At 44.6% G+C, this 18,148-nt stretch overlaps 1 protein-coding gene across 6 annotated transcripts in view; it reads left to right on the forward strand.

Annotated features, from left to right (window-relative positions):
- Nucleotides 1–17,343, forward strand: part of LOC144528554 (uncharacterized) — a 24,912-nt gene extending 7,569 nt beyond the window's left edge. Inside the window, exons 1-5 of one of the 6 annotated variants that reach the window (XM_078267212.1) lie at nucleotides 4,145–4,319; nucleotides 4,654–4,851; nucleotides 10,012–10,084; nucleotides 11,662–11,889; nucleotides 12,266–17,343. In XM_078267212.1, the coding sequence (XP_078123338.1) occupies nucleotides 10,015–10,084; nucleotides 11,662–11,889; nucleotides 12,266–14,394 (2,427 nt within the window). In that variant the 5' untranslated portion in view covers nucleotides 4,145–4,319; nucleotides 4,654–4,851; nucleotides 10,012–10,014 and the 3' untranslated portion in view covers nucleotides 14,395–17,343. Of the gene's footprint in view, nucleotides 142–425; nucleotides 3,546–4,144; nucleotides 4,320–4,653; nucleotides 4,852–5,178; nucleotides 5,396–10,011; nucleotides 10,085–11,661; nucleotides 11,890–12,265 lie in introns of those variants that run through there. The other 5 variants (XM_078267213.1, XM_078267214.1, XM_078267215.1 and 2 more) reach the window with 5 other exon arrangements.
- Nucleotides 17,344–18,148: the final 805 nt, after the last annotated feature.

Here is an 18,148-nt window from a genome sequence, read left to right on the forward strand (position 1 = left end):
GGCAGGACAGGGTCAGAGACGCCTGTAGGGAGGACGGGGTCAGAGACGCCTGCAGTGAGGGTGGGGTCAGAGACGCCTGGATGCAGAGGATCGCCGCGGCCGTCCGGCGGCACAACAGCAACAACAAGGAGTCTGTTCCAGGTGATTCATCCGAGGTTTTACTGACCTGATGATTATTCTTTGTTTCAGGAGCCTGGAGCGAAGAAACTAGAAAATATTCACATTTAAAAAGCTGGAATCGGAGATTTTGTACTTTTAGTTACGAACTATTACATTGTCTTTTATTGTGACTCTTTTGTCACTTTTCCAACACCTTTGGCACTTTTTTCAACCATATTTCTGTTGCCTGTTCTGACGTATTTGATGCTTTGTTTGAAGCTCAGTTCTTGGCATTTTTTTTTATCAGCTGTCTGTCTGTGTTTCAGCTTTACCTCCAGATGTTCAGAAAGTGATTGTTGGAGAAGAGGAGCAGCAGGAGTGTAGCTCCAGTGTGGACCAGCAGGAGCCAGAGCCCCCCCCACACATTAAAGAGGAACAGGAGGAACTGTGGAGCAGTCAGGAGGGAGAGCAGCTTCAAGGGCTGGAGGAGGCTGATATCACCAAGTTCCCATTCACTCCTGTCCCTGTGAAGAGTGAAGATGATGAAGAGAAAGCTCAGTCCTCACAGCTTCATCAAAGACAAACTCAACACATGGAAACAGAAGCTGATGGAGAGGACTGTGGAGGACCAGAACCAGCCAGGAACTCACATCCACTTTTACAACCAGAGACTGAAGACCAGACTGGAGACTCTTCTGATCCTGAGACTGATGACAGTGCTGATTGGAAGGAGACCAGAGAACCTCAGTCAGCTTTAATGTCTCCGAAGAGAAATGTTGGTGATATTAACTGTATTTCTGGTGCAAAACCTTTCTGTAAAAAGCGTTTTAGATACAGCGGGGATGATGGCAGACACACCAGGATCCACACAGGAAAGAAAATGTTCAGACACAGCATTAGCGACACGATCAACAACATTCCCACAGGGTCGGAACCGGCGGGGAACGTGGATCCACAAAGTTATTCACAGCCAGACGCTGACGATAAACGTTCAGAACTAAAGACTGAGAGTAGAGAGCCTCCATCAGGTTCAAACTCTGACGATGTCCAGAAAGAAACTCTGCAGCTTCACACGAGCGAAAAAACGTTCAAATGCTCGTTCTGCGACAGAAGATTCACACTCAAAAGACGCATGACACTGCACATGTCAGTGCACACGGAGGAGAAAAGCTTGAGCTGCAGACTCCCGTGGTACACCCAGCAGAAAACCCACGATTGTGTCGGCGAGTCGCCGCGGAGCAGAAAGGCTCCAGCCGAGGAGTCGTTCAGCTGCTCCGAGTGCGGGAAAACGTTCAGCCTGAAGGGCAACCTGAAGACACACATGAGGATTCACACGGGAGAGAAACCGTTCGGCTGCTCCGTCTGCGGCAAAGGCTTCAAACAGAAGGTGCACCTGACGGAGCACATGACCATCCACACCGGGGAGAAACTGTTTAAGTGCAGCGTTTGTGGAAAAGGATTCAATAGGAAGTCGCTTGTCAAATACCATCAGTGTGTTTGATCCTTTCGGTCTGATTTCGATCACATCCTGAATTCATGGAGTCATAATAACAGAGATAACCACAGATGACCTTTGAGCAGCGTTGGGTATCATTTGGTGTTTTTCGACGACAAGCAAACTTAGACAGTATATAAACGACGGGGGGATGAGCGTGACGAACGCAACACATGGCAGCTGATTGGACAAAAGCGTCACGTGGTTCTTGCTGCTCCCGAATTTCAAAACACACTCTAATGGCAGCTTGTTCTGAATACGATCTCGTATTTTCCGAAAATAGTTCACCGAAAAGTGTTTCTGAAAACATTTTAAGCGAGAAATAGGCCGTGCAGTTGCTGAATCTGTCTGTTTTTTTGATCGACAAAGGTCAGTTTAAAAGATTTTCGTCAGATTTTGAGAGGCGGCGAGCCGACCGCTCCTCAGGTGGAGTGCTGCTGCTGCAGGTCACGTCACGTGTAGAGATGTCAGGTGGGAGAGATGAGGAAGACTGTAGAGATGTCAGGTGGGAGAGATGAGGAAGGCTGTAGAGATGTCAGGTGGGAGAGATGAGGAAGGCTGTAGAGATGTCAGGTGGGAGAGATGAGGAAGGCTGTAGAGACGTCAGGTGGGAGAGATGAGGAAGACTAGAGATGTCAGGTGGGAGAGATGAGGAAGGCTGTAGAGATGTCAGGTGGGAGAGATGAGGAAGACTGTAGAGATGGTAAATGGGAGAGATGAGGAAGACTGTAGAGATGTCAGGTGGGAGAGATGAGGAAGACTAGAGATGTCAGGTGGGAGAGATGAGGAAGACTAGAGACGTCAGGTGGGAGAGATGAGGAAGACTGTAGAGACGTCAGGTGGGAGAGATGAGGAAGGCTGTAGAGACGTCAGGTGGGAGAGATGAGGAAGACTAGAGATGTCAGGTGGGAGAGATGAGGAAGACTAGAGATGTCAGGTGCGAGAGATGAGGAAGGCTGTAGAGACGTCAGGTGGGAGAGATGAGGAAGACTGTAGAGACGTCAGGTGGGAGAGATGAGGAAGACTGTAGAGATGTCAGGTGGGAGAGATGAGGAAGGCTGCCTGGAGCTGGAGGATGCTCCAGCGTCGTATATAGTCTGGTGTGTGGGAACATTTGGGATGTCACGTTACCTATGATGACAGCGGAAATCAAACAACAGATAGAACTGCCACTGGGTGCATGTATTGTGCAACATGCATTCAATATGCTAATGTTAGCTACATATCATATGCTGAAGTATATTTCTGGAGTGTTAAAGATTAAAAGACAAAATAACAAGAACCGAAAACCGTGATACGAACCTAACTGTGGGTTCTGTGAACCGTACCCCCCCTAACAGAGACGGAGCTCTCTGTTTTTTTTATGAAATTGATATGGAAAAAGGTATGATTTAGGAACCTGTATCGAAGTCACGGAATTGGTATCAGTACCGTTATCGGACTTTTTTAACGATACCCAGCCCTACTTAAAATGCTTGTTTTCTGGATGGAGTTTGGTTCGATCAGCGCAGTACTAGTCTCACTTTGCCAGACACAAAAAGATATACGTACAACACAATAAAGGAAAAGGAAAAAAAGCCTATAAAAGCATAATATGAGTACTTCAAAAAAAAATGATACTATACCAAAAATATGTAAAATTGGAAAGCCTTACATCTGTGTGAATAGCTGTATATTATTACCTAATTCCTGACTGATAGCTTGTGTTTTCTTCTTTTTTATTTCACTAATATTTATTTCTGTCATGTGATTTCCTCTGTTGTTTTTTCCTGTATTCTCATTAATATGAAGTGCATTTTGGATTATAAGTAAAATAGATTCATAAAAAATGTTGTTTTATTCTAATCGTAGCTACATTACATATATATTTTATTTCTTTTAAATCATAAAATGCTACAAATGTACAGGTCATCAGTTACAAGTGTTTGTTTGCTAATAAAACACCAAGAAAACTGAAATGATACACAATGTTTAGTGTGTGTGTGTGTGTGTGTGTGTGTGTGTGTGTGTGTGTGTGTGTGTGTGTGTGTGTGTGTGTGTGTGTGTGTGTGTGTTCTTGTTTAACTATATTCGTGGGGTCCAAAAACCGGGGAGTCCAGTATACTTGTGGGGTCCCGACAGCTTTGTGGGGCCAAAATGCTGGACCCCCCAAGGTTAAAGGTGTGTTTGAGGGTTAAGACTTGGTTTTAGGATTAGGGTCAGAATGAGGTTCTGGTTAGGGTGAGGGTAAGGGTTAAGGTTAGGCATTTAGTGGTGATGGTTAAGGTTAGGGTAAGGGGCTAGGGAATGCATTATGTCAATGACAGGTCCCCACAAAGATAGTGAGACGCACTGTGTGTGTGTGTGTGTGTGTGTCTGTGTATACACAGACACACACATGTACACATAAAAAAAAGACAAAAAGGGGGGTAGACAAATGATAATAAGTAGAGATAAATAAATAATATTAATGCTAATTAATATGGTATTAGTACTTTTACTGACGTAAAGGATCAGAAGACTCTTATTTTGAAGGTTGTCCCCGGAAGTGGTAGTATCTATCTCCTCCGGTTTGACCGTGAGTTGTGTTAGCAGAGTGAACTGTTAGCTGGAACTGAATAACGGCAGAACCACAACCCGTCAGAGTTTAGTTCAGTAAGCGGAGCAGAGGCGGACCGAGCCCGGATACAGCTGCTGCTCTGTGGGGGGTTAGAACCGGGAATGAAGCCGAGAACAACAACAACAGGTTTGTTTACTTTCCGCTGCTGCTAATGTTGCTAAGCTAACCGCGGCTAGTTCAGAGCCAGGCTTTGCGTTAGCTACTCATCAGTCTGAGATAAAAGATCTGTGATGCTATTTTAAATATGTACAGACGTTTGTGTGTTTGTGTGTGTGTGTGTGTGTGTGTGTGTGTGTGTGTGTGTGTGTGTGTGTGTGAAGAAGAAATAACAACGCTGCTGACTAAATGTAAAATCTGATTCACCATCTCTTCTGAATCTGTCTGAGCATGTTCTGTCACGAGTCAAAGTATTATTTTAAATGTAGTCAGGTATTCAGATATTCACCTTTCTGCTCTCCAGACACCACCATGTTTCTCATATAAGGCAGCTACACACCGGTCGATAATCGGCCGTCTGACAGTCTGGCGAGGTCGCAGACTCGAGTCTCTTCGGTGTGTCCTGAGGAACTTTCTGGACCAACTCAGAGAGACTGATCAGTTCCACTGGCTTTACTGCTGAAGGTCGGCGTCTGGTGGGGGTGTAACGGCCGTCTGGTAGGTGTGTAACGGCCGTCTGGTCGGTGTGTAACGGCCGTCTGGTCGGTGTGTAACGGCCGTCTGGTCGGGGTGTAACGGCCGTCTGGTAGGTGTGTAACGGCCGTCTGGTGGGGGTGTAACGGCCGTCTGGTGGGTGTAACGGCCGTCTGGTTGGTGTGTAACGGCCGTCTGGTTGGTGTGTAACGGCCGTCTGGTGGGTGTGTGACGGCCGTCTGGTGGGTGTAACGGCCGTCTGGTGGGTGTGTAACGGCCGTCTGGTGGGTGTGTAACGGCCGTCTGGTGGGTGTGTAACGGCCGTCTGGTGGGTGTAACGGCCGTCTGGTGGGTGTGTAACGGCCGTCTGGTGGGTGTGTAACGGCCGTCTGGTGGGTGTGTGACGGCCGTCTGGTGGGTGTGTAACGGCCGTCTGGTGGGGGTGTAACGGCCGTCTGGTCGGGGTGTAACGGCCGTCTGGTCGGTGTGTAACGGCCGTCTGGTCGGGGTGTAACGGCCGTCTGGTAGGTGTGTAACGGCCGTCTGGTCGGTGTGTAACGGCCGTCTGGTAGGTGTGTAACGGCCGTCTGGTAGGGGTGTAACGGCCGTCTGGTAGGGGTGTAACGGCCGTCTGGTCGGGGTGTAACGGCCGTCTGGTCGGGGTGTAACGGCCGTCTGGTCGGGGTGTGTAATGGCCGTCTGGTTGGGGTGTGTAACGGCCGTCTGGTGGGTGTGTAACGGCCGTCTGGTGGGTGTGTAACGGCCGTCTGGTCGGGGTGTAACGGCCGTCTGGTATGGTGTGTAACGGCCGTCTGTACGCCGTCTGGTCGTGTAACGCCGTCTGGTCGGGTAACGGCCGTCTGGTTGGTGTGTAACGGCCGTCTGGTGGGTGTGTAACGGCCGTCTGGTCGGGGTGTAACGGCCGTCTGGTCGGGGTGTAATGGCCGTCTGGTCGGGGTGTAACGGCCTTAACAGAAAGTTAAAGCCGTCTGGTGAGAGTGACACAACTCAGAGCTTTCTGGTGTCTTTCAGGTAATAGTTAGTTAGACAGATCTCTTATCAACTAACAGGTTTGGTGGGTTTTAGTTTTAGAAGCAGAGTCTGAGGCTGCTTAGGAAGGTTCCGAACGGAGAGAAATGACCCAGAAGAAGTGAAGTCAGTGTTTCTCAAATGGGGGTACGTGTCCCCCTAGGGGTACTTTGGAGTACTGCAGGGGGTACGTGTTACTTCTACTGTCTTTTTTTTCAAAGTTTTTATCGCTGTTTTTGAAGTAGAGATGTTCCGATACCAGTATCGGTATTGTCTCCGATACTTCCTAAAACGCTGGTATCAGTATCGGGAAGTACTGGAGTTTATGCACCGATCAGATACCACGTAATAAAGCCCTAAAGATAATCTACGTTAAAGTAGTTTATTTATGTTATTTCTCCGTTATAACTGACTGACAAACTGGAGAATAACAGAACGTTCTGGGGTGTTCATCACAATAATATCACATCCATACAGAGATAGTAGTATACAGCTGTTATACATCATATCATCCATACAGGGATAGTAGTATACAGCTGTTATACATCATATCATCTATACAGAGATAGTAGTATACAGCTGTTATACATCATATCATCCATACAGGGATAGTAGTATACAGCTGTTATACATCATATCATCTATACAGAGATAGTAGTATACAGCTGTTATACATCATATCACATCCATACAGAGATAGTAGTATACAGCTGTTATACATCATATCATCTATACAGGGATAGTAGTATACAGCTGTTATACATCATATCATCTATACAGGGATAGTAGTATACAGCTGTTATACATCATATCATCTATACAGAGATAGTAGTATACAGCTGTTATACATCATATCATCCATACAGAGATAGTAGTATACAGCTGTTAAAACATAATAAAATATATGACACACAGGTATCGGGTCAGTACTCAGTATCGGCCGATACGCAAGTTCAGGTATCAGGATCAGAAAATTTTGGCATTTTGTCACCTACTATTTTCTACCTATTCTTGCCTTACTTCCGGTTAATGCCAGAACTTCACTCTCCTCGTGCGCTGACGTGGCACGGAGACTGGCCAATGAAACATGATCATTACAGCGTCTCAAGCTCTAAATCAAACACAACTAAGCCACACAGCCAACGGACGGGACGCAGCGCTGCACTAAATAAACTAAATATTGCATACTTATTGTGACAACTTCGATACATTGCGATAACGATATTGAGTCGATATATCTTGCACCCCTAGACCTGAATCAGACCCAGGTCTGATTTGTTTCAATGCGGCCACAGTGTGAACAACCAAGGCGGATGTGATGCGACCTCTACGTCAATCTACATCGACATTTGTCCCAGTTATGTGCAGGCGGGACTTAACCTTCGTCTCTGCATCCACACAGACCTCTGGAGTGAATGTGCAGCCATAACTCCGCAAAAGGCCGCCAATCTGTCTCTCTTTCTCTTCATCCTCCTCCTCCTCAGCACCTGCTCATTAATGTTACAGCTGCTGTTACACTAACATGTTGAAATAAAAGAGAAAATGCTGACTTCCTCCATCACCTCCCTGACTTTAGGTCAGCAGCGTGCTGCGTCTGATGTCATTGGTATTGGTCTATTGATCATGTGAGTCAGTTAGTGTGTGCGAGACATCAGAATTGAATCACTGACCATGACATGTGATCTTTGTTTCAGACGACCTGTGCTGACGCTAACATGGCGCCCAAACAAACCGCTAAGCAGAAGCGCGAGGCCAAACGGCATGCGCGTGCAGCTGAGTCCGACTCTGTGATTAATTAATCTAAATGAATCTCATACATAATTAACGGTGCCTGAACCGAAACTTTTTAAGAAAGTAAAAAAAGAAAAGAAATAAAAAGGTATAAACAACAGTTGGTGACATTAAAGAACGGCTTGTTTATTGCTAAGGCCATATGGTCAACATTAAATGATTAATAATAATGTATAACAATAACAATAACTTATTTCACTAGTAAATTGCTGTTGAACGACAAAAAAAACAACCAGATGGGAAAAGGACATTTACAATAACTTCAAATGCACCACGAGGCTGTAGTTTACCAGTGTCATTGAACACACCGTCTGTGTTGTTTCTCCGACGGCAGCTGCAGATTGTTACATCCCGGTGTTGAATCCTCTACAGTAAAACACAGTCACACTTTACACCGTTTAGTGTTAGCTGTCAGCATTTTAACCGTGTTTAATCCAGCTACTAGCTAGCGGTAGGCTAACGTTAGCTGCTGTCGAGTGTAGTGTTAACTAGCTAGCGGTAGGCTAACGTTAGCTGCTGTTGAGTGTAGTGTTAACTAGCTAGCGGTAGGCTAACGTTAGCTGCTGTTGAGTGTAGTGTTAACTAGCTAGTGGTAGGCTAACGTTAGCTGCTGTCGAGTATAGTGTTAACTAGCTAGCGGTAGGCTAACGTTAGCTGCTGTTGAGTGTAGTGTTAACTAGCTAGCGGTAGGCTAACGTTAGCTGCTGTTGAGTGTAGTGTTAACTAGCTAACGGTAGGCTAACGTTAGCTGCTGTCGAGTATAGTGTTAACTAGCTAGCGGTAGGCTAACGTTAGCTGCTGTCGAGTATAGCGTTAACTAGCTAGCGGTAGGCTAACGTTAGCTGCTGTCGAGTATAGCGTTAACTAGCTAGCGGTAGGCTAACGTTAGCTGCTGTCGAGTATAGCGTTAACTAGCTAGCGGTAGGCTAACGTTAGCTGCTGTCGAGTATAGCGTTAACTAGCTAGCGGTAGGCTAACGTGTGGCGAGAACGGCTCCGGGTCAAACCTCAATATAGAATGGATTAATCTGCGTTATTTTTTTTAACGCGTTATTTTTTTCTCAGATTTAATTAATCGAAAAGAACGCGTTATTTTGACAGCCCTAGTTAAAATGTGACAAAATCTGGTTAAAAGATCAAACTAAAAGCAAACATATGATCTGTCCCCCATGTAAAAATGACAGGCATGATTATCCTCACCCAATGAGTGTCCCAGATCTTGCTGTCTCCTCCTACACACTTCTCTACCCTCTCAGGACAAAGGCCTGGCACTGAGCCAGCTCTTATAGCCCCGGGGCTGTAAGAGCTGGCTCAGTGCCAGCTCTTACAGCCCCGGGGCTGCTGATTCCACTAAAAAAAGATTAAGTCAGCAACTCTCCAGAATGCGTCGTCAGCAAGGAAAGTCCCTGGGCTGTCCCAGAAATAGAGATGTCCTGCACTGTGCTCTGTGTTATCCCTACATCTGCTCTATGAGTCCAACTGAAGTCAAACTGAAACATGTCATTATATAGAAAGAAAGCGATTTTAACTGATTGTTTATATAATTATAATATAGAAAGTCATTATAAGTGATTGCATTTACTCAGGGCCTTGGTGTGTCCTTGCTTTTGTTGAACTTAGGCCTCCTGCACACTGGCTGCGTGGCGTGAGCGTGGCGTGTCAGCTGCGTGGCGTTTTCCATGTCTTGGTACACCAGAAACGTGTCTGCCGCTGCGCTGCTACGTGATTTGGATCACCCTTGTTCGACATATGGGGAGAGAGTTGTGTAAATGTACTGCACTCAAGCAGCAGTATACTTCATGTTAAACATAAACATATACTGATCTGATTACAGCAGAGACGGCAGTATTGCCGGCAAAATAAGCTACAGAATACTTGGTTCTGTATTGACAGGTGCAATATTTTATATATATATACATATATAAATAAACAAGCATGTTTAGAGGCTAAAAACAGGTTTAAAACCTGCCCTGTTTCAGCCTGTTGGGTGCTAACGCTAGCAGGAGGATAACACGGTGTAGGCAGCACCAATTGGTTTCGTTTTTTTTGCTACTGACAGCTCTCCACATTTACACACAACAGAGCTACGGGGTGATATTGACCGGAATTCTCCTTTAACATGGGAGCCGAAATAAAAACAGACGCATTCAGCCGACACGCTCACTCCACGCAGACAGTGTGCAGGAGGCCTTAGGCACTTAGCATGTTAATTTTTATTATTTCTTCACAATGGCCATGTGATCTGTGAGATAAAACTCTTGTGTGGACGCAGAAATAAAAAGTCAGCCGTGTGAATGTAGCCTCAGCGTGATGGAAACCGGCTCAGTAGCATGAAGTTTGATTTGTCTTCTCCTTTTTTTATTCTTCAGGCGATGGAGTCGAGAGGGCCGCCGACGGTCGGCGTGGTTCTGCAGCAGCACCACATCGGAGTCTCCCGTCTCGGTGAAACTTCACACACTCCGGGGACAAATGTCCTCAAAACTGCAAAAACTGCTGACTCGTGGGAAAGGTTTCCATACGATACAGCTGCAGAGATTAAAGATTTTGGCAGATAAAAAATGACCAAATGTTTTAGATTTATCTTAATAGGAAGCAGCTTTTAGAAGAAGTATTCAGATCCTTTACTTCAGTAAAAGTAGTTTTTTTTCTAAACTTCCCTCTGATGTCAGTAATATTATTTATTTTACCGACATTTTAGATATGTTTCCAGTAAGATGATATTGAGTTTACAGGCCAATTGACTTAATTGTTGCTGCTCTAAAAACTAATTTTAGTTAGAGCGATATCGTGAAATTTGATTTTCTCCATATTTTTGACTACTAATACCACACAGTAAAAATACTGAGAAAAAAAGTTGAATATTTTGAGAAACACAATTCTGATTTTTTTAAAAAAATAAAACGTTACACGCTCTGTTAAAGTAAAAGTACTAATACCACACTGTAACAATACTCTGTTACAAGTTAAAGTACTGCAGTGAAAATGTTACTTCAGTAAAAGTCATTTCATTTTCATTGTGTGTGTGTGTGTGTGTAAGAAGTATCCAGATAGTTCAGTAAAGGTACTAATACCACACTGTATAAATACTCTGTTACAGTTAAAGTCCTGCACTGATAATGTTACTTCAGTAAAAGTATGTAAGTCTCATCAGGAAAATGTAGTTAACGTAAAAAAACATTTTAGAAAGTGTAAAGGATCCAAACAGCTGTGTGTCTGATCCTCTCAGCTGACTAGTAGTCGTTATATTGTTGGTTAGTTTACTTTAGAATAAGACATCAGATTTATAAACTACATGAGTTTAGTGTTCAGAAATATTAATGTGTAAAGTAACTAGTAACTAAAGCTGTCACATGAATGTAATGGAGTAAAAAGTAGAAAGTGGCATGAAAAGAAGACTCAAGTAAAGTACAAGTACCTCAACATTTGGACTGAAGTACAGTACTGGAGTACATGTACTCAGTTAAATATTACAAAGTGTTTCTATCATTTCTTTTTTGTATTCAGTAGTTTTTAATGTTTTCTTGAACAAGAAGAAAAGACAAAACGGAACATCAGATTACAGAAATGATTATAATAAATGATAAAACAGTAGAAAATAATGTGTGTGTGTGTGTCTGTCTGTCTGTCTGTCTGTGTGTGTGTGTCTCTGTCTGTGTGTGTGTGTGTGTGTGTGTGTGTGTTTTTGTCTCTTATTTTGTCATTTCTTCAACAGTTTTGACCCTTTTTTTCGACGCCATTTAATAAACATAGTTGTACTCAGAAAACACAGTTTTTAGCTTTGTATCAACTCATTTGGCAGCTGCTTGAATGTAACAGACGTTCATTAATATAAAATAGTCACGCTCTAAAGCTTTAACACTTCTCCACATCAGGCTGGATTCGGACGATTCTCATTCTGGATCAGCGCTGTTGAACAAAACATCTTTTCCTACAGTATATGAGATTGTGTTTAGCTCTGGGGATTAGAATGTAATCAGCCTGTTAGCTTTAGCTGACGTTAATATTTGTCTGTGTTTCAGCTTTGCCTCCAGACGACATAAGCCAGATTGTTATTAAAGAGGAGCAGCAGGAGTGTAGCTCCAGTGTGGACAAGCAGGAGCCAGAGCCCCCCCCACACATTAAAGAGGAACAGGAGGAACTGTGGAGCAGTCAGGAGGGAGAGCAGCTTCAAGGGCTGGAGGAGGCTGAAATCACCAAGTTCCCATTCACTCTTGTTCCTGTGAAGAGTGAAGATGATGAAGAGGAAGGTAGGAACAACGGTAACAGGGTTTTTTTTTGGGGGGGGGGAACGGAAACAAGCTGCAAAATACAAGGTAGGTGATCTAGAGAACCTCGAGGAGTAACATGGATGCATTCATTTATATAACTTTGTGTTTATGAACATAGACACGTCTTTTTTTTTGGGAGGGGGGGCAATCTGTGAAAGTCAAGAGCCTAAAAGTTCTAGAGAAGCTGGTTTATACGGAGTATACAACATGACTGATCAGTTTCTCAAGGATCTATCACTGAAAATGTCTAACTTGTTCTAACTTTCATTACGTTACAGTAAAAAAAAAAAATCTTTGCTCTGCAGCTACCGCTGACACACAAATTAATTAGTTTTCTTTTATCTCACTTGAACAGAGCTTCAAACTCAACACGCGGAAACAGAAGCTGATGGAGAGGACTGTGGAGGACCAGAACCAGCCAGGAACTCACATCCACTTTTACAACCAGAGACTGAAGACCAGACTGGAGACTCTTCTGAACCTGAGACTGATGACAGTGCTGATTGGAAGGAGACCAGAGAACCTCAGTCAGCTTTAAACTCTCTGAAACATGATTCAAGATGTAAGAAAACATTCAGCTGCTCTGAGTGTGGGAGGAGATTTGGCTTCAAGTGTAGTCTGAAGATACATATGAGAACTCATACAGGAGAGAAACCTTTTAGCTGCTCAGTTTGTAATAAATCGTTTACACAGAGAGGAGATTTACTGAAACACATGAGAGTCCACACAGGAGAAAAACCTTTCAGCTGCTCTGAGTGTGATAAAGCTTTCACCGAAAGTGGACACCTGAAGAAACACATGAGAATCCACACAGGAGAAAAACCTTTCTGCTGCTCTGAGTGTGATAAAGCTTTCACCGAAAGTGGACACCTGAGGAAACACATGAGAGTCCACACAGGAGAAAAACCTTTCAGCTGCTCCGAGTGTGATAAATCTTTCACCGAAAGTGGACACCTGAAGAAACACATGATGACTCACACAGGAGAAAAACCTTTCAGCTGCTCTGAGTGTGGTAAAACATTTGGCCGCAATGAACATCTGAAGACACACATGATGACTCATAGAGGAGAGAGACCTTTTAATTGCTCAGTTTGTGAGAAATCTTTTACTCGGAGTGAACGTTTAAAGATACACATGAGAATCCACACAGGAGAGAAGCCTTTCAGCTGCTCCGAGTGTGACAAAAGATTTAGAAAAAGCCAAGATCTGAAGAGACACATTAAATCTCACACAGAAGCTGAAGCTTTCAGCTGCTCCGAGTGCGGGAAGAGATTTACCCAAAACTCAAATCTGAAAACACACATGAGAATCCATGCGGGAGACAAACGATTCAGCTGCTCCCTTTGTGGGAAAAGATTTATACAGAAAGGACAATTGACGTACCACATGAATCATCACACAGTGGAGACACTGTCTACTTCCTGCGTTAGTGACGTGACAAAGCAGCCAGAGGCGCCACAGATTAAAGAGGAACAAGAGGAACTGTGGACCAATCAGGAGGTAGAACCGGACACTGATGACAGTGCTGATTGGAAGGAGACAAAAGACTCTCAGTCGGCTTTAAACTCTACGAAACGTGTTGAGTGTAATACGGAGAAATCCTCTCGTTCCGTCAATCGCTGCTCTGAGTGCGGGAAACAATTTAAACAAAAATCTAATCTGAAGAATCACATGAGAATCCACAAGGGGGACAAGCCTTTTGGCTGCTCCGTTTGTGGTAAAAGATTTATACAGAAGGCGCACATGACATACCACATGACACGGCACACGGGAGAGAAAATATTCTGCTGCGGCGTTTGTGACAAGAGATTTATTTGGCCGTATCAGCTCAGAAAGCATAAATGTGTCGGTCAGAGGGAAACAGAAGCAGCCAGGGACTCCCACGCACAGACAATTTTACAACCAGAGACTGAAGACAAAGCCGGACAGTCTATCGTAGCGGAGATCGAAGTCAGTTGTGATGACTGGGAGGAGACCGGAGCGCCTGATTGGACGTGCAACGCTGCTGAGAAACAGTTTAGCTGCTCTGAGTGCGGGAAAAGATTTAGTCGCAAGACTCATCTGAAGAGACACACGATGACTCACACGGGAGAGAGACCGTTCAGCTGCTCCGTGTGTCGGAGGTCTTTCACGGAGAGTGGGAACTTACACAAACACATGGCCGTGCACACGGGAGAGAAGCGGTTCAGCTGTGGGTTTTGCGAGCAAAGATTCACCTGGCACTCTCAGCTCCAAACTCACAAGTGTGATCGTCCTCAGTCGGCACGGCGCCGCCAGAGACCAACCAAACCGAGACGAGCTGGTAGGGAGGACCGCGGTCGATCCAAACCAGCCAGGAAACGATTTCTGTTGCCCCGCCCGAGCGCCGAAGACCTGGTAGCAACCAGTCCACCAAACCACACGACGATAGCGTGCGTTTGTTCCCCCACTCTAATCCAAGCCACAGGAGCGTTTCATACGTTAGCGCCCCTAGCGTGGCAGTAGCTACGTCCTCAAATCTAAACCAGAGAAGGTAACGGTCAAGGTTTTAAACCAAAAAATCGGATTCTTAAAATAGCTCTTTATAGAAAAAAGGTCCAAGGCACTCAGCAAGCTGCCCAGTTCTCTTTGCTTTTTAATGTACTTAGATTTTGATATAAAATAACCATTTAAGTCTTTTTCAATTTTAAATAAAGGCTTTTTCTTTTGTAAATTTGCAACAAGAGTGTCTTGGGCCTTTTCCCTTCCAAAGAGCATCTTCATGATTTGTTTAAACTTGTGAGCACTCTGGACTTTTTTTTCTTTATAAAAATGGATCTTTGTTGATCTTTGTCCTCTGATCCGCCCCCACAGGAGCGTTTCATAAATTAACGCCCCTAGTACGGCTAACTGAGCTTACTTAGCGAACGGCAGCTAACTACAACTAAGTAGTAACTTTAGTAACAAGTAAAGCCATCTGTAACTCTGTATAAACTCTGTAAATCACATCACAGACTGATCTCATGAAGTGGCGTATGTATGACGCCAATTCGTATGCCGATATTGGCGTGTTATGAAGACGTATACTCGCGTGTTTATCAACGCCGTTTGTCCTCCATTGACTTACATTACCATGCGATTGCATGTGAGTTTACGCCGTCACGTTTCCTTCATGTCCTGCGAGTGACTTTTCCTAAACCCAACCCATCCGCTGTATACGGCGCTCAAAATGCGTACAGATAACACGCCACTTGGCTTTAGAAAGTGGGCGTGTATGTTTTACGCAAAGTCACGATGTCATGTTGCAAATCAGTGCTGTGTTCTTGGACTGGGTGAACATGTACAGACCGTTGCAACTATTCTTACTACTTCACTTTCTTTCAAATTTAAAAACAGTAATTCAGTTTAGTTTTTCAGCTTGTAGCATTCACACGCAATGTCTGCAAGGAATAGGAAATGCATTTTGATTTGTTATTCAATTATCACGTGCACAACAATCACAAAGAAGCAGTCGTTGGCAGTTAAAATCTCAGATAGACTCTCAGATAGAAGTACGTTGCAGCGTAACGTACACTTAGAGGACGTTCCAACGCTACGCTTCTATAATATAAATATATAATCTATAAAACTGGAGACCCCAGACAGAGAGCAGTGTAGTGGTGCGTCTGCTCCGCGGAGATCTGCTCTACAAGCGTAAAAACAGGACAGTCTTCTATTTATATATTTTCCGCGAGGTGCGTGCGGCCCTTTTACACAGAAATGGATCATAAAGTGTCTTTATGTCTTTTAAATTAAACTACCGATACACAGGAAGACTTAATGACTAACAGTTCCCTCCCCTGCGTCCTCTGATAACAGCTGACAGTGGATAGTAGCGTACGTTACGCGTTCAATGTAGCCACAGCGTCGGACATTACATAATATATAATAGGGCTGCACCATATTGCAAAAACATTTCCTGCGATATATGCATAGAACTGCATTATGAAAAAAGACTAATTTTTACAAGATGATTTGGAAATAAAAAAATCATTCTCGACTACTGGGGTGATTTTGTAGGGGGGTGCATCTACATAGAAACTAAAAATGAAAACTTTTCTTATGTGAACCAGTCTTTGTTCATGACAAGACATCAGACATATGATACAAACAAATAGTCCCATCATCAGACACCGACAGACATAACATGAAGAACATCCATCACACTACACACCCCAGGGTCTGACCAGGCCAGCTGGACATCTGGCTTATTGACTGATTTAAGGCTTTTATGGCTTGTGGTACAAAAGAGAAATTTGGATCTGCTCTTGGTCAGAAGAGCAGAAACAACGCAATGAGATGCCGGGGGAGGGGGGGGGCAGTCACATACAATGTTATTGGCCTTTTTTACCAGTCTGTCTTTGTAAATGTGTTCGTTGCTCGGTAGTGTTATCCAAAGTTTTTCTGATTGTCTTTTTCTGTGACTCAGTGGCATTTCCAAACCAGCAGATAATACAGCAAGTTAAAACACTTTCAATGAAAGCAGTATAAAACATTTGGAGTATTTTGTTATTGACATTAAAAACAAGCAGTTTCTTTAAAAAGTACATTCCTGCGATGTGACTGTCGCGCACCGTGCAGCCCTAGTATATAAGTTAAAATATAAGATGTATGAATTAAATATACTGCAAGTGGTAGAATAAGTGACTTCTGTGAATACAACTAAGGGGGTTTTCCGTCTAGGTTTAGCTCCTCACCTCGGTACTGTATTCTAAGGCCTCCTGCACACTGGCTGCGTGGCGTGAGCGTGGCGTGAGCGTGGCGTGAGCGTGGCGTTTGCTGCGTGGTGTTTTCTATGTCTTAACACACCAGAAAGGTGTCTGACGCGGAGCTGCTGCTGCTGCTAGCCTGGTCTGGACACGCGTCATTGATTTACTGCACTCAAGCAGCAGTATACTTCATGTTAAACAGAAATATATACTGATCTGATTACAGCAGAGACAACGTCGGCAGTATTGACGGCAAAATAGGCTCCAGAATATTTGGTGCAATATTTGAAAATCAATAATTATTATTTATATTTTAAATGACATTTATATCTGCATTTATGTCAAAACCTCGAGACTTTCAAACATCCAAATGTCATTTATTAAATGTATTTGTGTCTAAATGACATATAAACATCTTTTATATTCTATGTTTCCTGGAAACGCTTCCGACACGCTTGCGTGTTGCGTGAAAAATAGGCGTCGGTCCTATTTCTAGCATGCACGCGTTTTCCTGAGACATGCGTGTCACGCTCACGCCACGCAGCCGACGCGCTCACGCCACGCAGCCGACAGCCGACACGCTCACGCCACGCAGCCGACACGCTCACGCCATCCAGCCGACACGCTCACGCCACGCAGCCGACACGCTCACGCCACGCAGCCGACACGCTCACGCCACGCTCACGCCACGCAGCCGACACGCTCACGCCACGCAGCCGACACGCTCACGCCATCGCAGCCGACACGCCACGCCACGCAGCCGACACGCTCACGCCACGCAGCTCAACAGCCGACACGCTCACGACATGCTCACGCCACGCAGCCGACGCGCTCACGCCACGCAGCCAACAGCCGACACGCCACGACATGCTCACGCCACGCAGCCGACACGCTCACGCCACGCAGCCAACACGCCACGCCATCCCGCCCACGCACGCCAACAGCCGACACGCTCACGCCATCCAGCCGACACGCTCACGCCACGCAGCCGACACGCTCACGCCACGCAGCCGACACGCTCACGCCATCCAGCCGACACGCTCACGCCATCCAGCCGACACGCTCACGCCATCCAGCCAGCACGCTCACGCCACGCAGGGACCTTGTGAACAGTGTTGGGCAAGTTGCTTCCAAAATGTAATACATTATAGATTACTAGTTACTGTCATTTGAGAGTAATTGGTTATATTACAATATTACTGTCTCTGATTTGTAATGCGTTACACTACTTTTGCATTAGTTTTGAGTTACTTTCACCAAAATAACAGCGGAAGTCTGACTCGGCAGCTAGCTTGTGAATTTCTCCACCGGACCAATAAAGTCTCCTCTTTATCCACTTTAATACATCATAGATTATTCATAATATTGTGTATAATTAATATGAATATGCAAAGTGACTAAAGCTGTAAAAGTAGAGCAGTAAAACGTACAATAGGCAAATAGGAGAAAATGAAAGTACTCAATTAAAAGTACCTTCCAGTTGTATTGAAGTACGGCATAGTTACTTATGCTCTGGGTGTGCTGCCGTGCTG

Source organism: Sander vitreus, chromosome 14 (genome assembly GCF_031162955.1).
Source record: "Sander vitreus isolate 19-12246 chromosome 14, sanVit1, whole genome shotgun sequence".
Taxonomy (NCBI): Eukaryota; Metazoa; Chordata; class Actinopteri; order Perciformes; family Percidae; genus Sander; species Sander vitreus.